Raw genomic sequence first — 27,481 nt, 5'->3', positions numbered from 1 at the left:
AGGTTTCTATGCCAGAACTCCAAGTACACCACTATTGACCCAAAAGCACAATAAAAGTCTACTCAAAATCATATAAATAAGCCACAGAAGTTTTGGGATTCTGTTCTGTGAAGTGATGAAACAAAACTGTAACTTTTCAGCACAATGGATCAGTGGTATGTCTGGAGGAAGAAGAATGAAGAAAGAACACTCTGTCCACAGTCAAGCATGGTGGTGACTCGGTGATGCTCTGGGGCTGCTTTGCATCCTCTGGCACTGGAAACCTGCAGCATGTGGAAGGCGAGATGGATTCATTGAAGTATCAGGAAATCCTAGGAGAAAACGTCATGCCATCTGTGAGGAACCTGAAGCTTGGGCATCATTGGACCTTGCAACAGGACAATGATCCCAAGCATACCTCAAATTCCACCAAGGCTTGGTTGCAGAAGAACTCCTGGAAGATTCTACAGGGCCATCACAGTCACCTGACTTGAACCCCATAGAAAAACTCTATGAAGATAGAGAGTGGGATTTGAAGAAGGTGGTTGAAGCAAGCAAACTCAAGAATATTACTGAACTGGAGGCCATTGCTCATGAGGAATGGGCTAAGTTTCCTCAGGAACGCTGCCAGAAGCTGGTGTCTGGCTATGCATCTCATTTGCAGCAGGTCATAACAGCAAAAGGGTGCTCTATTATGTACTAAAGATGCTTGCCATGAAGGAGTTGAATAATTTTGAAACTGGAGAAGTCATTATAAGTTGCATTTTCAGTTGAATTTGGGGAAACCACTTGAAGCATTCGTTGTGTTGAACTATTTCAATTGGTTTTGTGTGATTTGTTCATTGCAAACAGCTGAAAGTCTGTAAATTTTGACAACAAACCTGATTTGCAATGGGGGGTGAATAATTTTGATTGCAACTGTAAATGATAATTATTATAGAAAAGTCTTGTGGATTGTGTGCTTATTCTGTATAAAAGAGTAACATGGAAAATTAGTAGTGCTTACATAATAGTCCTGGTAAGTAAGCTAAACATCTACAGCTACAGTTTGTTTCTAAAATATATACAGTTTGGTAAATATAGACAGGTGAGGAAAAATGTCCTTGTAGATTGTGCCATTCAAGAAAATGGGTTTCTACTGAATGTATTTCTTATTCTGATCTAAAGCACTTTACCCCAATGGAAATATATTTTTAGAACAAGAACCTTTCTAAATCTACAGAGAAAAATACCCAAGAGGAAAAGCAGAGGAATAACCTAATGTCATGGAGGCATACTGCAGTCACTGATGTCTCTTTTCTATCTCACCTTAGTCCAGTGCAGAGTAGCCAAAGGGTTCCCGCCATATGATAGACAGACCAGCTGGAGATGGGTACCAGCATTCACCTCTTCACTCCTCAATCCCTCTATCACTGGAGCCTGGGGTGGGACTGAAAGAGAATAGGGCAGAAAGAGAGAGAGAAAGAGCGAGAGAGAGAGAAGACTGTGAGACATGAGGCAATATACATTATGACATTCTGACATTTCAGTCCATTCTGTAATCCTTTACATGTCCAGAGGAAGCACTGATAGCAGAAGAGGAGAGCTAAAAGAATAAATAAGATGTACTGTCTGGTAGTGGTTGGCAACATGGAAGAAAAATGATTTTATATCACTGTTTATTCAACAGCTTGATCAAGTTTACACAAAGGAAATGATGAAATGATCGACACACCAGGTACTAATGTGGAATTGTGTTTCATACATTTTTTTTTTTTTTTAATTATCTGTAACCAAGAGAGAGAGGCATATTTCAATCCCCAAACCAGTTGAAATAAATAGTAGCCTAACGAATTAATTTTAGTTTTCATTTATAGTTTATTTCCAAGAAACACTGTTATATCTTTGTGTCTGCTTAAAAGCGATGGCTTTGTTCAGACAGGTAGCGCAAACCTGATTTATATCCTTTTGCATGTGGCAAATTTTTGAACAAAAGGAATTTAAAAAAGATGCTGGTCTATTTCAAACAGTTTACCTGAGTAAGCAAAGTGTACCAGGGAACAAGGATGTGAGTAAACAAGCAGGAAATATGAGCTTGAGGAAACAGACAGAGAGAGCAGCTCATTTTATTCCCTGACAGCGCCGTTAAATTGGGAGCCATTTAATGCTGCCGCTGCAGAGAGGAAAGCTCGCCCTTCTGATGAAAGCATTAAGCAGCGAGAGTGAGCTGCATCCTGGCGCTAGTCCATAAAGTAAAATAACAGATGTTTAACTAGTAATAAGGTGAGGTGGAATATGAATAAATTACTGGGTGGCTCCTGAATAAAACATTGTGCCATAAAAACAAATCTTGGCCTTTGTTATTGCCGATGGACAGATGAGGACCTTGCATGACAAAGTGGTGTCTCACTCGAAATCTGGCACGGGTGGAAACAGGCATGGATTTGATGAGCCGGGTGTGCTGAGTAAGGCTACCACGTTGGACCTCTTTTCTGCAAGATTAGCACTTAGTGCATCGGTCGAGTATAAATGCAAGTGGGAGCAGGTGGGGGGTTGGGGAAGAAAGAAAGCGAGAGAGAAGAAGAAGACAGAGTGAAGGAGGAAGATGAAGGCAGAAAAGATCATTAAGGTCCGTGGGAGAAAAGCAGAGGAGATGGTAATGCATGCAAATGGAAGGACGCAAGCAAATGACAAGAAGTGTCACAATCTGCACAAAAGTTTTAATTAACGATGCGTATCAGTCTTGCTCGGTTGCCATTTTGGTTGATGAAAATTGACTAGCACTTGTAGCGAGTTGCTCTTATTATAAGTAAAGCGAGAATTTAAGATGGGGATGACATGGATTTAGATCAGTGTGAAGCAGGCTGGTGGATTTAGGATGGAGCTGAACTTCACTAGTGTAAATATGCTCAGAGGTAGATGTGTCAGAGATAATTTAGCGTGAACACCTGCATCAGTAAGTCAAAGGATTTATCCCAGTACAAGAGTGTGATACACTGCAGATCTGAAACACGTTATCAGTTTTAACAAAATATAAGATTGAAAGGAAACCCTCCATCATGAAACACATTACATTTATATCAGATATATCAAAATATCTGTGAAGTGATAAGTGATTCCAGTGCTAAGTTGTTGGTTGGTCTTTTATATTCATTATTCACATAAATGGGTAATGGTTGCTGGGGAAGTGTCTTAGTGGCTAGCACGTTTGCCTCACATCTCCTGGGTTAGAGGTTCAAATCCTGCCTCCACCCTGTGTGTACAGAGTTTGCATGTTCTCCCTGTGCTTCGGGGGTTTCCTCCGAGTACTCCGGTTTCCTTCCCCAGTCCAAAGACATGCGTTGATTGTATTTGGTGTTGACTGACTGTCCAAACTGTCCATAATGTGTGAATGTGTGTGCAATTATTGTGCCCTGAGATGGATTGGCACCCTGTCCAGGGTGTCTTCTGCCTTGTGCCTCTAGTTCCCTGGGATAGGCTCTAGGCTCCCCCACAACCCTGTGTAGGAGAAGCGGTACAGAAAATGGATGGATGGATGTCACAGGAAGACTAACAATGGAGTATAATAATAGAAAAAAATTAAATCTCAAACATACGTCCTAAAAAACAAAAAAGCAAGAGCATCTTTTCTCAATCAACATTTTCCAGCACTGTCATTATTAGTGAGAAATCCAACATAGAAGTAGCACAGACAGCAATCATTGGACTCCCAGAATGCAATGCAGCTATACATCACAGTTGCGCTGAGTTATAGCAGAGACTTGAGAGTTCCGCTAATTAGCGATGTACAAGATAGAGAGCACAATCGTGTTGATGGAAGTATTAGCTTGAAAGTTCCAGCTTTGGAAACTGATCTGTTTCTGTACAGATAATGAAGTGAGAGAGCTGGATAGACTTAAGGACTAAAGAGCCGCTGCATCGCTCTATGTAGAAATTAACAAAGCTAAATCCTACTGGTGGCAATATCAGGAGGTAGTCAAATGGCATTGTGGGTAGAAAACCTAACCAAAATGGCACTGAAAGAAAGCAACAATTTTAATCATAAAATAAATATTGTGAAGCTTTGGACAGAGAATGTTCATGTAACATTTATGGAAGTAGTCTGCTTATGAGACTCTAATGCAAAGTTGTTCCTTTATGTATTCCAGCTTGTGTTTTTTCTTTCTGTTTGTTAAATTTCCATTGTAGTAACAGAACAAAACATTTAGTAAAGCGCTGTTATAGGTATATACAGGTGTAACACCATCACACAACCCCTTCTTTGATTATTTTCCTATTTCCCACCCCCATCATGTTTAATTCCTTACTTGATAAATTTATAAAAAGATGCCTTTCTCTGCTTTTCCATCTCACAATCACTGAGATCACCCACTCATCATTAATATTCACAGGCATCCCCAGTGACTGTTAGCATTACATTAGTAGACACAAACACAAGTTTCTACAGAACAAAGAGGGGGAAAATATTCAACTATGAGGATGGTACAACCTTTCATAGTGCCTTTGCACACATTAACAGTAGCCGCCTTTGCAAACACATATGAATCGGAGGAATGCTTAAATAAAACATGCATGCTTTTTCACAGTAAAAGAAGAATAATTTTGCATCATGGTTCACTGGAAACTTTTCAGCTGTGTGTAACTCAGAGGAGGAGAAAGTGCCGCTACTGGATACACATTATTTTAAATTACAATGCACATTTGAGAGCTTAAAACTAACAAATTGCAAAAATGATTTCCATATTTCAGTACAGACAAATGGACCACTGATTTAAAAAAAAAAAAAAAAGCTACCTTAATGCATAAACTACAATAAAATAAAGCAGATTTAATATGTATCCATGAAACAATGTCCAATTGACAGTTGCCCTTTTTTTGTTCCCCCATTTCCCACCCACCTCTCCCCATCATGGCTTTATCTGAGACATGTAAAAACAGCCAATGCATCTCTTCAAACTTCGTGCACTGCTCTTGTTATGTCACAGGGCGGCATAACTCATTTGGGGGAAAGCGCCCTCTTCAGCATACATATGCTTACAAATGCCCACAATTGGCTAGTGTCAATGTGATTGACAGGAGAAGGAGTATGCTATCCCTAGATTTTGTCATAATGTTATGTTTTTTTCCTCAAAATATTACAAATTTTTACTTGAAGCCTTGTATTTTTATTTTTTAAACAGTGACCTTAAAATGCTGTCATAGTTCCATCACTCAGGAAATGAGAATTGCTCTTTTCTATCCAGTATATAGTAGTACACTGTGTAGTGACTATATACAGTGACCATTTGAGATCAACGTTTTTTCAGGCTTAAATAAATAAATAATTATTGCGTGAAGACGAGTTGAAGGTGGTGGGTTTTTACAAGCAAAATGTCAGCTAAGTAATTGTTTTTAAGTAAATTAATGTAAAAAAAAAAATCTAAATTAGTTAAAAAATAATATATTGCTTTTTTTTTTTTTTCCAGTTTTAATGCACCTGTTGCCATAGAGTATTGAGTGTTTATTTAGAATGTGTTTAGTAATTGTTTATTTATTTTGCTTTCATTATTGTTGTGCATGTGCAATAGACATAGGAACATGTTCACAGAAAGGTAAGAATAATTGTGATTGCTACTTTTGAAGTCTGGAATCATGATAATCATGATAAACAGGAAAGCTATGTTTGCAGTTAGACAGCTCTTTCATTCAAACTACACAAAACTTAGTTCTGTTATTTGTACTTTCATGTAATATGTTCTTTGATTGGACAATGTATTCTTAGTGTATTTAGCAAACACATTTAGAAAAATCAGTGTTCGGAAAAGTAATCCACCTTGTCCATGTTTATTATTTTCGCTACTGTATTCCATGTGTATCTTCTCAATCACTGCTGATGACCTATTATGGACTTGTCAGCAAAATGTGATTAAATAAATTAGCCCCAAGCCACATGAAATCTAGGAAGTGATTCAATCTGTGTAAAAGCTTGACACGACTGTTAGAAAAAAAGAAAAAAGAACAGTCTGCGCTAGAAAGAAATCAGCCTCTTGCTTTTTCATATCATTCTGTGTATTTTTACTTATGAAACCATTGGTGGTGGTGCTGCTGTGGTTGGTTCCACAAAAGTAAAAAATAAAAAAATAATAATAATATTTGAATTCAATTATTAGCAGGAAATAAAATAATTGGAAAAAACAAACAAACAAACGTAGCCCTATTTTATTAATTTTTTTTCTTGCTAGCCCATGTAAACCAGCTAGCACTGCTGAAATCACAGTTTTATGACTTGCTGTTATTCCAAACCTGAGCAGGAATGTGCCGATCCAGTATTTAAAGTAATGAAACCCCAAACTAAATGAATTATTTAAATAAGAAAAATAGTAATAAACAAAGGGTGCATTTTCGCAATGCATTCCTCAGGGAAATGGGTTTGGAGGACGTGGAAATTCACCAGAAACCAACTTTTCCGACTGGTTCTGGAGAGTTCTGTCTTTGAGGAACAAAGTAATAGACTTAATATTGTAATATTGTATTTTGTAAATAAAATTGTGTGCCTAACTTTACTTTGCACTTGCTGGCTGTTTACAACCACACGAGTTTGCCAATAATTTATATTTATAATTATGTCATTTGGTAGATACCTTTGTCCAGAATGACTTACATTTATCTCAAGTATACAGCTGAGCAGTTGAAGGTTAAGAGCCTTGCTCAAGGGCCCAGCAGTGGCAGCTTGGTGGTGCTGGGATTTGAACTCATAACCTTCCAATCAGAAATCCAGTGTTTTAACCAATGGCACATTCCTTATAGCCTAAAAACATTCAAATACAGGCAGAATGAATACATCACCTTTAAACGACTCATTAACTATGTTTATATGTAGACTAATAGTGTGTTAATAATCTGACTCATAGCTCAATCTGACTAAAACCCCTTAATGTATATTTCTAAATTGGGCAGAACGAGATGCAAAATGTTTAATGCTCTGTTAAATTGACGATAACTGCCATGTAGGTCTTTTCAATACAATAACCGTCACAAGTAGAATTATACACATGTTCTTCACAAGAACAATTACATCATGAAACATGCTGGAGGGCACAAACGCTGTTCCTTTGAGGTTCAGCTGGCAGAATTTAACAGATTTAAAATGATCAGCAGGGTTGGACGATGATGGAGTGGTTAAGGGTCTGAAATAGTGATTGAAAGATTGAGAGTTTGAATCTAGAGAGGAGTTGAGCCCTTGAGTAAGTCCCTTAACACTCAAATCCTTGGGTCACGTCCTCTCTTAAGTGTCTGCCAATGGAATAAATTAAGATTGGCTTAAGCATTCGGAAAAACACGGTCAGTACGTCCAAAACATAATCAATAGAGAATGCAAATGAATCTCTTTTTATAGCAATTATATAAATGTAACAGTGAACATATATATAAAAAAATCTGCACACCCCTGTTAAAATGGCAGGTTTTTGTAATGTAAAAAAAATTAACTAAGTTAAATCATGTCAGAACCTTTTCTGCCTTTATTGTGAAATTGCTATATATAAATATCAAGTGACAAACATCCAGAAATGCTTTTGGAAAAAAAAAGAAAAAGAAAAACTAGCAATACCTAACTTGCATAAGTGTGCACACCTTTTTATAATTGGGAATGTGGTGGTGTTCAGAATCAACCAATTACATTCAAACTAATGTTAAATATGAATTAGTATACACCTGCCCTCAATTAAAGTAATTGATTAACCACAAATAAAGTACAGCTGTTCCTATAGGATTTTTCTTCTTGGTAACATCCAACTGGAAACGCCATGGGCTGCAAAGAGCTTACAAAGCAGATATGTGATCTTGTTGTTGAAAAATATCAATCAGGGGAAGGTTACAAAATATTTTTCCAAGCCATTGGATATACTATGGAACACTGTAAAGACAATAATCAACAAGTGGAGAAAATATGGCATGACAGTCACACTACTAAGAACAGTATGTCCCTCTAAAATTGATGAGAAGATCAGGAGGACACTGGCCAGGGAGGCTGCCAAAAGGACTACAGCAACATTAAAAGAATTGCAGCAATTTCTGAGAAGTACTGGTTGCTCCTACATGTGGCAACAATCTCCCGAATTCTTTATATCTCTTGGGTGAGGGTTAGGGTGGCAAGACAGAAGCCTTTTTAAAAAATATATAAATAAATGACACCAAAGTTGAACTTCTTGTCTATAATACCAAAAGATATGTTTTGCATCATCAAAAACACACTACTCCCACGGGGAAGCATGGTGGTGGCAGCATCATACTATTGGGGTGTTTTTCTTCAGCTGGAACTTGGGCTTTAATCAGCGAGGAGAGAATAATGAATAGCTCCAAATACCAGTCAATTTTGGCACAAAATACCTTCTGCTAAAACACTTAACATGAAGAGGACTTTCACCTTTCAGCATGCCAACGACCCGAAGCAAACCTCCAGATCAACAAAGGAATGGCTTCACCAAAACAAGTTCATGGTTTTGGAATGGCCCAGCCAGAATCCAGATCTAAATCCAATCCAATCCAGTATTAGTTTAGGGTTGTTCACAATTATGCATCCAGGTTATTGTACATTTGTTATAAATAATTTCTGCCTGATCCCTTGGACTTGTTATTTTATTAAACTGTCATACCTGCACTTGCTTCTGTCTGTACCTCCATTTCGTGAAACATCACAAAAACCTGCCTTAACAGGGGTGTGTAGACTTTTAATAGCCATATATACAGTATCTCACAAAAGTGAGTACACCCCTCACATTTTTGTAAATATTTGATTATATCTTTTCATGTGACAACACTGAAGAAATGACACTTTGCTACAATGTAAAGTAGTGAGTGTATAGCTTGTGTGGCCACCATTATTTTCCAGCACTGCCTTAACCCTCTTGGGCATGGCGTACACCAGATCTTCACAGGTTGCCACTGGAGTCCTCTTCCACTCCTCCATGACAACATCACGGAGCTGGTGGATGTTAGAGATCTTGTGCTGCTCTGTTTGAGGATGTCCCACAGATGCTCAATAGGGTTTAGGTCTGGAGACATGCTTGGCCAGTCCATCACCTTTACCCTCAGCTTCTTTAGCAAGGTAGTGGTCGTCTTGGAGGTGTGTTTGGGGTCGTTATTATGCTGCAATACTGCATACTGATCATGCTCTGCTTCAGTATGTCACAGTACATGTTGGCATTCATGGTTCCCTCAATGCATTGTAGCTCCCCAGTGCCGGCAGCACTCATGCAGCCCCAGACCATGACACTCCCACCATCATACTTGACTGTAGGCAAGACACACTTGTCTTTGTACTCCTCACCTGGTTGCCGCCACACACGCTTGACACCATCTGAACCAAATAACTACATCTTGGTCTCATCAGACCACAGCACTTGTCTTCAGCAAACTGTTTGAGCATCATCTTTAGAAGGGGCTTCCTTCTGGGACGACAGCCATGCAGACCAATTTGATGCAGTGTGCGGCGTATGGTCTGAGCACTGACCGGCTGACCCCCCACCCCTTCAACCCCTGCAGCAATGCTGCTAGCACTCATAGGTCTATTTCCCAAAGACAATCTCTGGATATGACGCTGAGCACGTGCACTCAACTTCTTTGGGCGACCATGGTGAGGCCTGTTCTGAGTGGAACCTGTCCTGTTAAACCACTGTATGGTCTTGGCCACCGTGCTGCAGCTCAGTGTCAGGGTCTTGGCAAACTTCTTATAGCCTAGGACATCTTTATGTAGAGCAACAATAATTTTTTTCAGATCCTCAGAGACTTCTATGCCATGAGGTGCCATGTTGAACTTCCAGTGACCAGTATGAGGGAGTGTGAGACCGATGACACCAAATTTAACACACCTGCTCCGCATTCACACCTGAGACCTTGTAACACTAACAAGTCGCATGTCACTGGGGAGGGAAAATGGCTAATTGGGCCCAATTTGGACATTTTCACTTAGGGGCATACTCACTTTTGTTGCCAGTAGTTTAGACATGGCTGTGTGGCTGTGTGTTGAGTTATTTTGAGGGGACAGCAAATTTACACTGTTACACAAGCTGTACACTCACTACTTTACATTGTAGCAAAGTGTCATTTCTTCAGTGTTGTCACATGAAAAGATATAATCAAATATTTACAAAAATGGGAGGGGTGTACTCACTTTTGTGAGATACTATATATATATATATATATATATATATATATATATATATATATATATATAAATCTCCAAAAAAAGGAATGTCCCTTTTTCAGGAGACTGTATTTTAAAGATAATTTTGTAAAATCCAAATAGGCTTTATAGATCTTTATTGGAAAGGGTTCAAACAGTGTTTTTAATGCTTGTTCAATGAACCATAAACAAGTATTGCACATGCACCTTCCTTAACACACGAACAGTTTACAGGCGGTAGACAATTAAGACACTAAAGGGACCTTTCTGCTGACTCTGAAAAACACCAGAAGAAAGATGCCTAGGGTGCCTGCTCACCTGCGTGAACATGCCGTAGGCCTGCTGTAGGGAGGCATGAGGACTGCAGATGTAGCCAGACCAATAAACTGGAATGTAAGACGCCTAAGACAGTGCTATATGGAGACAGGAAGGACGATCGTCCATGCAGTGGAAAATTTCGTGTAACGATGTGTCCCCCTAGACGTGATCAAGAACTTGCAAAAGCCTTGGTGGAAGAGTGGAGTAACATCTCACAGCAAGAACTGACAAATCTGGTGCAGTCCATGAGGATGAGATGAGTACTGTAGTACTTAAAGCAGCTGGAGGCCACCAGAGACTGACTGTTCCTTTTAATATTGACCAGGGACTCATTGTTCAGGGACTCATTATTCCATTTCTGTTTGTCAAATGTCTGTAAAACCTGTTTAGTTTATGTGTCAGCTGTTGAATGTTCTTATGTTAATATAAATATTTACACATGTTAAGAAATTTGTTGGAAATGAAAGCAGTTGAATTTGAGAAGACGATTTTTTAATTAAACTTGTGTTGTCTTTGAGTGTTGAGTATTTTGTATTTTTGTGATTTTTTTTAACAAAAGATCAAAAGGTTAAACAAAAAACACATTTTCAAGCCTTCTTTACTCATATTTAGCAAGGGTGCCAATATCAGTGGCGGGCACTGTATACATACATTATACATATATATATATATATATATATATATATATATATATATATATATATATATATATATGCAGTAATGTGCAAGTCTTAGGCACTATATTTATTTAATACAAACTTTGTTATAGATTTTTATTTTATGACTTTAACGAGTCAGTACAAAATCATTTTCTATTTCCAAACCTTACTTTTCCAGCACAAAATTAAATGTTACAAAAAAAAAGTTTGTATGTCAGTAAAGAAAACGGCATATTACTTGAGAGACCACTTTTCTGACAAAAAAAACATAATGATGTCTGCTGGGTTTTGCTGCAAAAATAAGATGCAAGTGCGACAGTCAAAATCAAGAACTGTGACTGGCTCTGCAAGATGCTCAGTAAAACTTACAGCTCATTTCCTTATAAAACTGTAGAAAGTGCACCTGAGACGGCATTTTTTTTTATTAAAGCAAATGGTCGTCAAACTAAATAGTGACTATGATTCATTTATTACTGTTTATTACTGCACTTTATAGTATTTTTTTTAAATGTAGAAACATTTAATTTCTTTATTTTTGAAGGCATCCTTTCTTTGCATGTGCCTAAGATTTCTGCAAAGTACTGTAATATAATATAATATATATATACAAACACACACACACACACACACACACACACACACACACACACACACACACAGTGTAATGTGTCTGTATGTTTTCCTTTATTTAACATGCATATGCAAAGCATAACAATACAGGACATTATTTTTCTGTCTTACATTTGGGATATTTGGTGGACGTTTTACTGTAGCTGGTGTAATTCATGCATTTATGAATAATGCCTGCATCAAGAATGACAACAGCTAAAATTAGCTACCCTGATTTCAGAAATGTATTGAAAATCCGCATTTACATACATGTAAAGGCAGATGTTCAATACATTTTTGAAACCAGGGTAAATATACAGTATAACAACAGTTCATTCCAATCAGAATGTACTTATTTGGAGTGGAAAAAAAATATTAGCATATAAAAATACATGCATGCTCATGTTTAGAAACATTTTGCATTTTGAAAGAATTTGCACAACCCTGAACTAACAATATGCTATGCGTGTCTGTTTTGGTTTATGTCAAGCCATTCTCACACCAAATTCATATGAATTCACTTCATTTGCGTTTATTTGAAATTCAAACTGTATTTATAACAAAGACCACGAAGCACACTTCTCACCCTAATTCTAAACAATCCTGGCACTGCAAATTTATTTTAAAAATGACATTCAGATTCACATTTTCTTCCCTACTTGGCTCAGTTCTTCCTTCATAATTACATTCAATTAGATCTAATTTGGACTTTTTGTTCTTGCAAAATATTAGGTTTATGTGTAAAAAAAAACAAACAAAAAAAACACTCAATGGTCATTATTCAGGTACATATACCATATAGGCCACTTTGTAGCGCTACAGTTACTGACTATAGCCCTCCTGTTGCTATGCTACACCATCCATTAATGGGAAAATAACCACCATAACCACACCACTTACGATAAATTGAGGTACTATTTTGAGGATGGATCATTCTCAGCACTGAAATGACACTAACATGGCTGTGTGTGTTTCATGTACAAACATATCAGGTACAGCACTGTTGCTGGGGTTTTTAAATACCTCACCGCCACTGCAGGGTTGAAAAATAAATCCCTAATCCTTAGTAAATGTATAAAAACATGTTGATGACAGATAGAGGATGATTAGCATCATTTTCTGTATGAAAAATATAAGCTAGTCTCAAGTATAATGTTACATCTCTTGTAATAGCTAGCCAAGTTCACTAAGCAACAGGCTAAGTATTATACAATGCTACTGACACCAGGATTCTAGCTAGCTAACATGAGGCTAATCATAGTGAGTAGTTTTAAAATTGTAAATATGCTATCAAGCTAGCCAATTATTAAAGTGTATAATTTAAACCAGTACATATGCTAGCGAGCAAGCTTCTAGTGTTATATTGTATTTAATGCTAATTATTACTTACAGAAAAGGAAGGGAAAATAAAAGATATAAGGGATGTTAGATGTTGATTATTTTTGATTTGCATGATCAAATTGAACTTGTTAAGCTACGGCTTCCTGTTATTGGTAAAATCTGGACCTAAATATACGTGGATAAATAAGCAGTGCTAGGGAACCTGTGTTCTTTACATTGTCTGTAATGTTGGCAACACACACACACACACACACACACACACACACACACACAAACTTGTATTCTGCTTTCTGCTCTCTTTGTTAAATCTCTGTGAAATCCAGAGAACTTGCCAGATTTTTTTTCTCCTTTCCAGTAATCACAAATACATGTTTACAGCCCATTTGGTGTCAGGTGGCCTTTCAGATAAGCAAACTCACCCTTTCTCTTACCATCTTGAGCTGTAAATAGTACACGTTAACGACGCACACATCCACGCAGACATCCAGATCTCTTGTCTCCACTCAGTCTCTTCATGAAAACGTTAGCACTGCTAATTATTGTGGTCTTTCACAATCGCATTTTATTCACATCTTGCTAAGCCTTAATGACATCATTTACTTCATGTGGACTTGTGTCAGGACTATAAAATGAATTGAACAAATCTCCATAGCAGCATGTGCAAATGAGGCTACTGAGGCTAATTTAATGCATTACAATCACTTTTACCCTCTCTAGTGTATATGTTGGGGGACACGGTGGCTTAGTGGTTAGCATTAGCGTTTGCCTCGCACCTATATGGTTGGGGGTTTGAATCCCACTTCCAACCTGTGTGTGGGGAGCTTGCATGTTCTCCCTGTGCTTTGGGGGTTTGCCTTGTGCCATGATTTCCCTGGGATCCCCAGGCTCCCTCATGACCCTGTGCAGGATAAGTGGTATGGAAAATATGTTCATGTGAAGTTAATCTCTTTATATAGGGAGATGAGTAAGACTGAAATGGAGATGACTAAGACTAGTGACTAAGCATAATAAACTCAGGTGTTTATTGTCTTAGACTGCCTAAACCCTCCTTACTCATGATAAAATCACTGTACTGAATGCCCTTAAGAGTCTTATTGCTTTTATAAAATGGCTTATGACATATCAAATATTATAACTTTCAAAATTAAAATTCTTTCACCATGCATTGTAGGCGATGCGGCGGCGGCGATGACGTGCACAATCAGCTGGAGAGCGCGTGCACGTGCTTGAAGTGCGCATGGACGCTAAAACTTTGTTTACAACGGACATGTGCACTTATTTTGGTTTCTGTTCTGTCCCCGCCCTGTTCAGTTATTGGCGTAGGTGCGAGGGTGTGCTTTGAAAGGTTACCAGCTGTCAGCAATTAACGTAATTGGGACTGGTTATTTAAACCTCTTGCATTGCTACACACATTGGGCAGTATTAGAGATTAACAGAGGAAAGACGGAATGTATAATGGTGCCAAGCGGTAATGTGTCCATGCTCTGTCTAGTTTCCTGTTCCTAGTTTCATGCTCTAGTTAAATGAGTGTTCATGCCATAGTTAAATGAGTGTACATGCTAGAGTTAAAGGAGTGTTTATGCCATAGTAAACGAGTGTTTCCTGCCTTAGTTAAACGAGTGTTTCCTGCCTTAGTTAAACGAGTGTTTCCTGTCTTAGTTAGAGTGTTTCCTGCCTTAGTTAAACGAGTAGAGTTTACGTGTTTGGGTTCATGTTTCTTGTTTCAACTGTGAGTTTATGTCTACACCTTGTTTCCTGCCTCCTATTCCATTGACTTAAGTGTAAATAAAGACTTTACTCCTGCGCTTACTCCCTGCTTGAGTCCTGTTTCGTAACAGGAACTAAAATCGTATTTGATTCCTCTGGTGGAAACACGTGAGAAAGAAAAGGCTCCTGCGGTAGAAATATGCCTCAAGAAAACATACTTGGTTTTCGATTTAGGAAGTACAGCCTTACTCTTTGAGCGATGCTAGTCGTTTGTGGGTGTTTGTAAGCTTGTGCATACAAAATGGACAGTTAGTGCACTCCTTAAAAGCAATTTGTTAATGTTCCATGAATATCAGTTGGAAACAATGTGGTAGCTTTGTGTGGGTGTACTTGGAAGCACATGGTAGCTTTTGTGCTAGCTAAATAGGGGACAAAAAGTGGATCCTTTAACATATGAAGGGCTTTTGCAGGAGTTAAGCATAAATGTGATTTTTTTAAAATATTGAAATACCAAAAAAGTATGAAGGAGAAAAAAATGCTTCTTACAGTAAACTTTCATTAAAATTTTGGTTTCCAAGGCCTGGCTGAGAGCTGGGTTCTTCACTCGACAGAGCAGAGGTCGGCCATTGTCGGAACGCTGAGGCCTGATACTGTGGGGAGAGAATGGGATCATGGTTTATAACACTGTCTTACACTCTTTCACAGTTTGATTTCCATATTCCTCATGATCACAGCTCCATTTACTGATCACAGCTCCATTTACTGATCCTAGACAAAAGGAAAGCATTCCTGTGCATCTCTGACCTGATTCATTAGTGTTATCGTCTTTCAGAGGTGCAGTTTTAAAAGTGAACTGCTAAACACTTTCACAGCATGATGCAAACTGTTGAAATAGTTTCTGTGTTAATCCCATCTAAACACAAATACAAAAAAAAGATATTGTGTATTTATTATAATTCAAGTTGATTCTCTTTACCTTTTGGCTACATGGTAACAATACAAAAATGGCAAAAAATAAAGTATCTATCATTAATCATATGGGTAAATCAATGCTAATAAGACTAGATCACTGAGTATCATTCATCAGATGAAACCACTGCAGCTACAGAACTAATGAATTAATGGTACACATCTAGTAATCGATACTAATCAGTGTATTTTAACTTGTGTGTGTGTGTGTGTGTGTGTGTGTGTGTGTGTGTGTGTGTAGTGGTAGACAACCACATTAAATGCGAGACTTCCTTATTGAACTTTTATTGACCTCATGGATTTCTAACCTGCTGTTAATGAGAGATCACGAACTACTGCTACAGGGAGGAGAAAAAGCTCACACTGATTGAATCTCTCATTTAAAAACGCATTACACTCCAAATCAGCCGTTTCATTTGCAAATCTTGACTGTAGAGTTGGCTTGGGGGGAGTTATGCTCCGTTTTCTAGGCATATTTGGCAGTGGTAGATTAGATATTAAAGGAAAAGTTTGTCAGAAATTCTAATTGACTCAGTGTTCCTGTTACACCAAAAGTATTTCACCTTAAATTGTAAACCATGTTCTATAGTAATACAATGTGACTTAAGATTACATAATCTGTAAACAGTAATTAAACAATTAATTGAAGGTGGAATTACACGATAAACCTAGATGTTCTGTGAATAATAAATAAACCATCCATTCATGCATTCATTCATTCATCTTCAGTAAGTAATTTATCTGTGTCAGAGACACGGTGGATCCAGATCCAGAATCAGTACCCAGGACCAATTCTGGTCTCATTTTGGATAGGAGATTCCGTACCATGCAATTCCTATAACAGTTTAGAATAACACTTTCTCCAGGCATGGCATATCTTTGTGGAGGATTATCTAGAAACAAGATTATTTTTAGCCATGCAGGCTGGTATAAGACATGTGTCTTTTGTTATGTTCTTTCTCCATGCAAGCACTCACACCACAAAGGTGAGTTAGTTACAGCACTCCAGTCCTATAAAATTCATTTTATAGACACTATATTGCCAAAAGTACAGTATGTGGACACCTGACTATAAGAAATGTAGTAAGTCTTTGCATGCTATAGCTTTACAATTTCATATCACTGGAACTAAGAGTCCCAAAATAGTTCCAGCATGACAGTGCACCCTGTGCACAAAGTGAGCTCCATGAAGACATTGGAAGAACTCAAATGGTCTGCACAGACCCTGACTTCAACCCCACTGAACACCTTTGGGATAAACTGGAATGCTGACTGCACCCCAGGTCTCTTCACCTGACATCATCTCACTAATGATCTTGTAGCTGAATGAGCACAAATCCCCACATCCATGTGCAGAAATCTAGTGGAAAGCCTTCTCAGTAGAGTGGAGGTTATTATAACTAAATCTGGAATGCAATGGGATGTTCAACAAGAACATATAGGTGTTATTGGTCAGGTGTCCACATACTTTTGTCCATATAATGTGTCAGTGTGGTGGTCCATCTTCTCTGCTGACCATAACAACCCTTTCCCCACCATAATGAAATTTAAAACAAGAAGTGTTGAACAAGTTCAACCAATCTCAATGCTTGGCACAGAAAGCTGAGAACGGTTAGCTTCCACAAGTTATGCGGATGGCACCAGGGTTTGATGGAAGTGGACCTCAGACCACCATTTTCAAGAGGACTATATATTGGTTCTCTGAGCTGTCCTTCGAACTTCATCAAACACTCTGAGCAAGTCTGGAAAAATACATAAAAATTTACTTTTAGGGTCACCAGTACACCTACCAGCATGTTTCTCAGACATGGGAGGAAACCAGAAAACCCAGAGGAAACCCACAAAATCAGTCATTTAGAAACTCAGAGTATACACAGCAAGGTCATTTGAAGCTAGCATATAAAGATTGTGGAATTTACTTCAAAAGGAGAAGTCCTGTCGGCTGTGATTTTGGCTGCAAAAGCCTGTATGTACTGCACAAAATTAAAGAAGCAAATGTGTCTCCAAATATGTCTTGGCCGAGTGACTGTATTTGGGAATAGCACCATTTTCTGAACTTAATTTGCACTATTAATCTGAAACTATCATTTCAGGGAGCCTGTTGTGACTAAACACTTAACTGAAGATGATTTGAGCTGTTTCCAATGCTTTTTTTTTTTTTTTTTTCAAAGCCACAAACTCTCCCAACAGGTCAAGAATCCCTTCAGCCTGAAACGAGGAGAAGTGAATTGCCCTTGCTGGGAAGGGTTAAAATGTCCCTATCAATTATTATTATTATTATTATTATTATTATTATTATTATTATTATTATCTCCATATTTGTACATTGCAAAGGAGTTTTATTTTTGATAGCGTTGGAGCAGGAGGGTGAGGTAGTGCAATAGCAAATGGATGGATTGCTATTAATTTTTCCATATGACAGAATCATTTTAGTTTAGCCACTGCACTCTGATTTAGGAAAAGCAGCTGCAAGTCGTTTCAGATGTTATTAACGTGCGCAAGTATAGTGTACATTATGCAACTAAATTCTTACTTGCGTGTTCTTCCACCACAACATTGCAATGATGCTTTAATGTGCTTAGTTTTCTAATTACTGTTTTAACTTGAATAAATTCCAGTAAATGCAGCTATATTTGAGAAAAGTAGCATATTGTGTAAACATTTCAAAGTTGTTTTTTTTTTCTTAAAAGTTTTTTTTTTTTTTTCTTTTCATTCTGTGATATTAACTGGACCATCAATTGCTCTGTTTTGTGCTTGGATTGGATTCTGGCTCAACATTTAATAGCTTTCCATCTTATAAATGTAAATGCATACTTCTCTTAGGGGGAAAAAAAAGATAAAAGACATCATTAAAATTCCACAGACTACCACGTTAAATGCAGTTCATTGAATTGTGGAGTGAAGTGGGGAAAAGTGCTTAATTATACATTTCAAGTATTTTTTTTTTTTTTTTTTTTTTTTACTAAGCAAGTCCTTCACTTACTAACTAAAAGTCACCCAAGCACTTACCGAATTGGGTTTAAATCATTATTTTTTTCTTTAGGAAATGTTGGTATTATGCTAAGACTTTGGAAATAAATAAATTATTGGGTTTTACAGTACCGCACCAAACTCCTAATTGTAGCAATATTCTATAATATATCTTCAGCCCACATTACGTTAGCTACTGTATTTCTAACTAAAACCTTAGTGTTGTGTTGCCATTAAAAGGAGTTCTTAGGATCTTATCCTTCAAGCAAATATCTGAACGGCAGCTGGATTTTAAAGAGGAAGCAAGATTAAAAGAAAACACGTACTTAACTTCAGTGTGAGTGTTGAGGAGTTTATCCTCAGAGCCTGACATAGTGTAAGATGTTGTATCTGTCAGCTCCTCTCCATCTGAGAATTAGAAGTTTTGTTAGTTAGCACACTGTTCAAATTTTATATTAGAAAGATATTAAGTTAACATTTTTTCCCCACCATATCTAAGGTACATTTCGTTGTAGTAATTACTCATTGGCTCTATAGTGGATCAGTGCAGGGAAAAAAAAAAAAAAAAAAAAAGATACAGTAAAGGTGCATTTCCGTTCCCTGACCTACAAGGCACTGGGTATGTACATGTATCCTTGAATGTGATGTACAACAGTAAGCTGTCTTTAAGGTCCAATTAAATATCTTGAAAATGTTTTTTTCTGAGAGTCTTGGGATTTGAACTCACTCCCTTATAATCACAAAACCTTAAAGGAATATAATCAATGATTGGGTGAAGTAATGCTGTTAGCACCAATAGAAGTTGATAATATAATATATATTTAATATAATAACAGCAATTAACCAACTATTACAATTTCTATTTATTTAATTATAACATGTCATACTTTTTATCGATTTATAGTTATGTTGTGGAATGTACATGAAACAAGTTTGATAACTTCCTGTTATCGCTTACATTATAGCAGATATAAACTTTTCCCTCACTAGCCTCTGTATTTTCTCTTTCTTGATGTTAATAAGAAAAAAATGCAGGTTGTCATGTTACCAAGAAACCATAAACTGCTGAAACTACTGTTAGCGCTGCTGACCAATCAGATTTTTAGCATTCAGTAGTGCTGTGGTATTAAACTGGTATGCAAATGAATTTGCAAAGGTATATTCGCATATATTCTATTTTATCCTAAATCTTTTATTGTTACTGTGTAATAGTTATAGTCTTGAATTTGAGATTTTTCTCACATGAAAGCATGGTGTGAATTCTTGTCCAGAGTAATGCTACAGATTCACCAGACACTAATGAGTTTTGAATATTTAACTGCTGAGATACCATCCAAGAACACAGAAAACATTATTAGAAAATTCAGTAAGAATTCAACGTGTTCTAATTCGATTTTTTCAAAATAAATAAATAAATAAATAAATAAAAATCTGCTGTTATGATTTACATCATACTGTTGTGTGTACAATGTTTCCAGTTATTATTTATTATAATAATAGTCATATTAACAGCTATACTGCAACCACAGATGTTGTAGCAACAATGCAGTAATATTTGCAAACGTTATATAAAACATTCTCATAACCTCCAGGAAACTTGACGCATTGAACATTCACGTTCTATTAACCTCATATACATAGACACAAAACAAAATTAAGAGCTTCCATGCTTTTTCAAGCTCTAAATAAACATCTGAAGTGTCATGAGGATCAGCAGCTCATAAAAAAGAATAACTACTAGGTTTCCTTAAGCTGCTCCTTAGAGCACTTAAAGGCCAGGGGTACCTGATCCACAACCTGAAGATATATGTTTTTTTTTTCTTTCCTGCACCTGTTATTGGACAAACCGGCCCTGAATCTTTATGTGCATCTGAGGAGTCTTTATTAACTTTTAAGAGTGATCATACCTTTAAAGAGAGTGACATCAGCAGCCGGTTTGGCATCAGGGGCAATACAGGTCACCGTGTACTCCTGCCCCTCCACCCACGGCTCCTCCGAGTCCAGCATAATGGAGGGATTTGATGGAGGAACTGAAACACAAAGTCAATATCAGAGACCTAATGAAGGAACTGTTATATAATAAATACTGAGGGTTTGGTGGCCTGGGAAAAACGGTCGGATGTCTCTGTGGCTGAATTCTGGCAAACAACCAAAAAAGGAAGAAAAAAAAAACTGAAAACAAAACTGGAACTAGAACTGGAACACAGAGTGCACCCCAGTCCTCTTCGCCTGACATCAGTGCCTGACCTCACTAATGCTCTTTTGGCTGAATGAGCACAAATCCCCACAGCCATGCTCCAAAAATCTAGTGGAAAGCCTCTCCAGAAAACTGGAGGTTATTATAAGCACAAAGGAGGACTAAATCTGGAACAGGATCCCTGCTGGAAAAAGAAAAACGAAACAAAACAATAGAAACGTTCATATAATTTGTAATGATTTTAATTGTTATAATTGGAATTGTATTGGTTTTAATGATAACTGTAATGGTCCCTGTGGGTCTCTACTGGTAATTTGTTGCCTTCTATTGGTGGCATGTTATGCCTAGTGGATACCAATAAGGACCAGTAATGGTAATGGTTTTAATGTTTAACAGCTCATGGTTTGTAATGGTATTTGTAGTGGAAACCATTAGAATTTGTGTGACGCTTTCTATTGTTTAGGGGTATTTGTTTGTTTGTTTGTTTTTTTCAGCAGGGATGTTCAAGTACATATAGGTGAGATGGTCAGGTGTTCTCAAAACTTTGGCCATATAGTGTGATAAAAGACATGTTACCAAAAACAAACAAAACATGTAAATATTGTTTAATCTTGCCTAGTCTATATTCCTGCAAAGATCATGCAGTGCCAGTTTGCCAGTTTATTAAACACAGTAGTAAAACAGTCAGTTCACCTAAAGATATCTAAAACCTTGCTAGCTAAATGTGATTTCCTCTCACATGAACTGTCACACTTTGATCAAGGTGTGTGATAGCTACGTGGCATCGTTAAATAGACATAAGCCTAATTTATTCAGTTTATAATCAGATACCGGCTGTCAAAAAGAGCATCTGGGATGATTCTGCTCTGCAGTCAGAATGAAATCTTTAAATGCAGTTTTCTCCCTTTACATATTTCGGGTAAGCAGAGTGTAAAATGCTTGAGCTGTAATTGTGGATGAGATATTTCCACATCAGAAACATATTTCATCCCAGTCTGTAGTTTTCTGAACTACAGTATATAGGTTTTCCAGGATGCCACTTGCGAGATATTTAATGAAGCGTTTAATAAACATGAACTTGAACAATACTTCGCTTTTACAAATTGATTAATATCCCTTTAACATGAAGATGTTTTGTGACAGAAAACAGCATTGAGACGGTTTATCACATTGCTATCTTTTAATCAAGAAGTGCAGTGACTTCATACCTGTCGGATATCTCTGCCAGGATGTGTGTGTTTGTGTGTGCTTGTGTGTGTTTGTGGACCATGACGCTCTGCAATCTGAGAAAGTTACCTCCACTAGGGGGTGCTGTTGCAGTGTGAGGGCCCGAGAGCTTCCATGCTGAGACAGATGAGATGTGGCTCGAGCTACAAACTGATTTAAACGAAGCCCACAAATCCGGTGTGTGTGTGTGTGTGTGGTCTCTGATGACTCCGAGACCACACTGCAAAGCCAAATAATGACATGCATTTGTAATCTCTCTCCTCCTCCCTCACACATCATCAATTGCTATATGTTTCCATCTTGCTTTTCTCTTTATTCTCTGCCTCTTTTTCTCTTTCATCACTCTCCAACATCCCCCCTTTCTCTCTCTCTCTCTCTCTCTCTCTCTCTCTCGCTCTCTCTCTTTCTCTCTCGCTCTCTTTCTCCCCTCACACAATCTAACTCTTTTGTCTTCCTGGTTATTTGGCCTGCATTTATCCCCTTTCATCACTTCTCAACAACCTGTTTTTTTTTCTTTCCTTCCTTTCTTCCTTCTCCCAAATTCTCTCCTACACGCCATTTTCACTTTTCACTTTGCTATTTTCACATTTCATCTCTCTCTCTCTCTCTCTCTCTCTCTCTCTCTCTCTCCCCGAGTGCATGCTGGGAGCAAGTGTGTAGAGCGTTGTGAGTGTGAGCGCGAGTGTAGCTGTTTGTGCTTCTGATGAAGCTTTCCTCCTGTCCTTTTTTAATATAATTTCTGTTTAATTTTTGCGTGATTTATTTAATATTATTTAGTAAAACTGTAGACAGGTTTAGAGTGTTTTTGCATGTTTTCGGGCCATTTGCTACCTGAGCTCAAGGGAGCATGGCAGCCCCAGGTGTGGGGGTTTAGGGTTTCTCACTCAGCACCATGGGGTGAAGGTGGCATCCGCTGTGAGTGTGGAAGATTGTTGCCTAGCTGTGGGAAAGGTGGTGGGTCATCAATATATTCTCTCAAAGCAAATGAACTGGTCGAACATGATGTTACAACTGATGAAACGCTTGTTCCTGTTCTCCCTCTTTCACTGCCATCGAACAAAGTCACCCTCCCTTTATTAGCGATGATTTATCAGATGCGACTCTCCTCTATTAAAGTTGTTTCGTTTGTGTACATGATCATGAAAGATGACGTGGAATTAGATCTAGTGCTAAACTTACGGGTGGATGATTTTGATTACAAGGTCTACGCAACCATGGATAAAATGAAATGTTTCGGATGCAGAAAAACTGGACATTTAGTCCATGTGTGTCCAAACAATAGTAAGGATAAAACTAATGGAGACAACGAGAATAGTGCAACTGAGCTGGTTAATGCAGAGCCGTCTGGGGTCGGTTTGGCCAAAGCAGAGCCCACTGTGGAGAAGGAACCTGGTGGGGAAGATGTGTGTGTTGCTGGGCCTGCAGAGGATAGATCGACCTCAACGGACCCGACAAACACAGGTACGAACGCCATCACAACCTCACAGAGTACAGACAATAAACAGTTAAATTGCGACTTGGAAAAACTGGACAATAAACGGGGGGGCGATGGCTGTGAAATGGAGACGGAAAACGTAGTGTTTAAAGCACCACTAAAAAGGAAAAACTCAGACAAATTTAATGACTCTAGACTACTGAAGAAAGCTGATTTAGAAGAAAATGATGACCAGAGCAACACTGAGAGTGAAAGTGAACTCTGATCTGAATCCAGCACAGTGCTGTCCAAGTGTGAACATTCAGGTCATAACTACAACATAGATGACATTAAACTATTTCTTAATTCAACTAAAAACTAAAGTTACGTGTTAAAGAATATTTTCCTGACTTAAAACGGTTCACTGATAAATCTAAAGGTTGGATGGCTGAAGGGTGTTTCGCAAATAAAGAAGTTTATCGGTTAAAGAAGATACTGAAAACTGAGTGATGGCTGCGAGAAGGTCTGAGTTGAAGAACCCCAGCAGGGTGTGTTGTCTGTTAAGGTTGTTTTTATTTTAATTATAATTTTTGATTATGAGTGAATATTGCTTCACTGAACTTAAATGGTGCTAGAGCCATCAAAAAGGGGCTGAATTATATGAACTCATTAAACAGAAAAAATAGGTGTTACTTTTAATCAGGAAAAACATAGTGATGTTATAAAATGCCACTGACTGGACACGAGAATGGGGAGGGATCTCTGTCCTTAGCCATAACACCACACTTAGTGGGGAAGTTGGCATTTTATTTACAAAAAGTTGTCATATCAGGTTGAAGAAGTCATAAAAGGCAGACTACTAAAAGTTCAAGCACAGTTTGAAAATAATGGTTTTGTTTTTAATTGTGTATGTGTCATATCACAGCTAACCAGGGACTCTGATTCCAATAATACACCACAGCATACAAATATGACTGCCACGGACTATAGCTCCCAACCCACACAGGCACATTCACAATCTCTGGAGTTCTAATCACACACGCCTGTTGCCTATACATACATACTCACACACACCCTTTAAAAGAGACTGGTTATTCACAAAGACTTTGCAAAGTCTACGCTCAATAGCTTTTGTCTCTGTCATTACCAAGCCAGTGTTTGTTATTGCAGCTCTGGTTTTGGATTCTGTTCGTTCTCGATTACGATTATCTGCCCATCCTATTCTAATCTGCTTGTTTGATTGCCTGACCCTTGCTTGAATACTGATTACGATTTTGCTCTATGATTTGGCTTTTGACATTTCATTAAAGCTACCTTACCTGCAATTGCTTCCATCTGATCCTCCATTAAATGACAATATGTTCCAACCTCATCAATAGAAAAAATGTTGTTTTTTTATGTTATGTTCTACACTGCAGAACTGCTCCATTGATGATTTTTTATTTCTGGGTGGTGATTTTAACTGTCCAGAACTCAACTTAGACAGAAACCATGTTGAACCTCATTTGCCATTTGTATGGAGACATTTACATGGCAATCAAAGACAGTATCCTTGGACTCATACACATGATAATGTTTTATCTCTTGCAAGACTGGACAGATTTTTTTTTGTTTTTAGACACCATATTGGTATTTTTTAAAAGTTGTACTATTTTCCTAATCAGCTTCTCTGATCATAGCATGGTGCAGTGCTCTTTTATTTTGAGCTCTATCAAACCTCAAAGTGCTTACTGGCTATCTAAACACTCTTGTATTAAGCAATAAGAATTTTAGAGATACTTTGAAATTATTCTGGGATGATTTTAGAGTAAAAAAAACCATCATTTTAATCTTTACAAAAATGGTGGAACTTTGGCAAAGTGCCAGTAAAACAATTTTGTCAACAGTATGCTCACAACAACTCTAGAGAACTAACCCAATCCTTGAAAGTCTTAGAGACATATATAATTAAACTGCAACTGTTAAGAGCCTACAGGAAATCAGAACTATATGGAACTTCTCGCTATAAGAAAAACCCAATTGGCTGACAAATTGGGGGGTAAAAGCTCTGGTCCGGTCTAGGTTTCAAAATGCAGATCAGATGGATGAACCATCTAAATACTTTTTTAGTCTAGAGAAGACAAATGGACAGAAAAGTCTCATTCACACCTTACATTCTGAGGCTGGGGCACTTCTACTAAACCCTAGAGATTTAAGAAAGAAGGCAATTAGTTTTTATGCACATATATACAGAAGCGAACTCGGGTCAGGACACAGTCAAGAAAGCATCTCCTTTAATAAATTACCTCAGGCATCTTAAGAAACTAATGTAGAGCTCTCAGGTATGCCGAGCCTGGAAACACTGCACAGAGCCCTTCAAGGCATGGAGTCTGGGAAAGTGCCAGGGATTGATGGCCTTCCTGTTGAAGTATTTCTGGGAAGAACTAGGTGAGGATCTGGTGCATGTACTCAATGACAGTTTGGCTGAAGGATGGCTACCGCTGAGTTGCCGTAGGGAAGTCCTCACCCTTCTACCCAAAAACGGAGTCCATACTGACATTAAGAACTGGCGCCCTGTTTCGCTTCTTTGTACTGACTACAAACTGCTCTCAAAGGCTCTAGCTAAAAGGCTAAATATGGGCAGCGGTAGTTCAGTGGTTAAGACATTGGCCTACTGGTCATAAGTTCAAATCCCAGTACTGCCAAGCTTCCACTGCTGGGACCTTGAGCAAGGCCCTTAACCCTCAACTGCTCAGTTGTATAAATGAGATAAATGTAAGTCGCTCTGGATAAGGGCGTCTGCCAAATGTCGTAAATGTAATGAATAAAATAATGGACCAGGATATTCACCTGGACCTGGATATTCACCTGGACCTTTGTCTCTAAGAGGTCCATATATGACAACGTATGCCTTACTCAGGACATTCTTGATGTCTCTAAGTTGCTGAACTGTGTTGCTGAATTGGTCTCTTTAGATCAGGAAAAGGTATTTAATAGAGTTGAACACCTTTAATTATGGAAAACTCTAGAAGCTTTCGGCTTTTGCCAGGAGTTTATAAACAAGGTCAGGGTACTCTATAGCTATGTTGAGAGCATATTCAAAGTTAATGGTGGCTTATGCACTCCTTTCAAGGTTAATAGAGGTGTAAGGCAGGGATGTTCTCTATCAAAAATGTTACATTCTCTAGCCTTAGAACCCCTTCTATAAAATATAAGAAAATGTTTACACGGCCTTCATCTAACAAACATGAGAATGCAATTCATCTATTAGCCTACGCTGAAAATGTAATAGTTTTCATTAGCAGACAAAGCAATATGCAAGTTGTAATGAAATTGCTTGATGATTTTAAGGCCTTGTCTTCTGCAAGGATAAACTGGAATAAAAGGAAAGCACTGTTGCTTGGATGATGGACAGAAGGGAAACCAAGCCTTCCTTATGGTCTGACCTGGCAAAGAGGAGATTTTAAATATTTAGGTGTGTTTGTAGGAGATGAGGTGACTGTACAGAGGAATTTGGAGGGGGCTGTAGAGAAGGTTAAAGGCCCACTTGAAAAATGGAAATGGTTAACACTAGAAATGTCTTATAGAGGGCGCACATTAGTTAGCAATAATTTAATAGCTTCATGTTTCTGGCACAAGTTGGCCTGTGTGGAACCTCCTTGGTGGACTTCTTCTGGAACAAGCTGCACTGGATGCCCCAGAGTGTGCTTTACCTACCCAATGAGGTGGGTGGGCACTGATACACCTGCAAAGCAGGATGGCAGACTTTTGTCTACAGTTCCTACAAAGAATTCTCAAAGGCTCAACAACCTCCAGCTGGCAGTCAGCCGCATGTGCCATACTGCACAACGCTGAAGGACTGGAGAAGGACAGGAGTCTTTTCTTGATGGACCCTGGGAAGCTGGGCAGTAGCGGGATGCCAACGTTCCATCAAAGTCTGTTTAAAGTCTGGAACTTTTACACGGTGGAGA

The 27,481-nt window shown here is 38.1% G+C and overlaps 1 protein-coding gene across 1 annotated transcript in view; it reads right to left on the bottom strand.

Moving 5' to 3' along the window:
• Nucleotides 1–27,481, bottom strand: part of nphs1 (NPHS1 adhesion molecule, nephrin) — a 150,843-nt gene that overhangs the window by 75,093 nt on the left and 48,269 nt on the right. Inside the window, exons 4-7 of the mRNA XM_053647328.1 lie at nt 20,601–20,723; nt 19,014–19,101; nt 15,301–15,398; nt 1,288–1,409 (exon numbers count right to left, since the gene is read on the bottom strand). Coding sequence (XP_053503303.1) covers nt 1,288–1,409; nt 15,301–15,398; nt 19,014–19,101; nt 20,601–20,723 — 431 coding nt within the window. The remainder of the gene's footprint in view (nt 1–1,287; nt 1,410–15,300; nt 15,399–19,013; nt 19,102–20,600; nt 20,724–27,481) is intronic.

Source organism: Ictalurus furcatus, chromosome 17, assembly GCF_023375685.1.
Source record: "Ictalurus furcatus strain D&B chromosome 17, Billie_1.0, whole genome shotgun sequence".
Classification (NCBI taxonomy): Eukaryota; Metazoa; Chordata; class Actinopteri; order Siluriformes; family Ictaluridae; genus Ictalurus; species Ictalurus furcatus.
The sequence above is the reverse complement of the archived record's forward strand: the minus strand, read 5'-3'. Positions and strand labels throughout refer to the sequence as shown.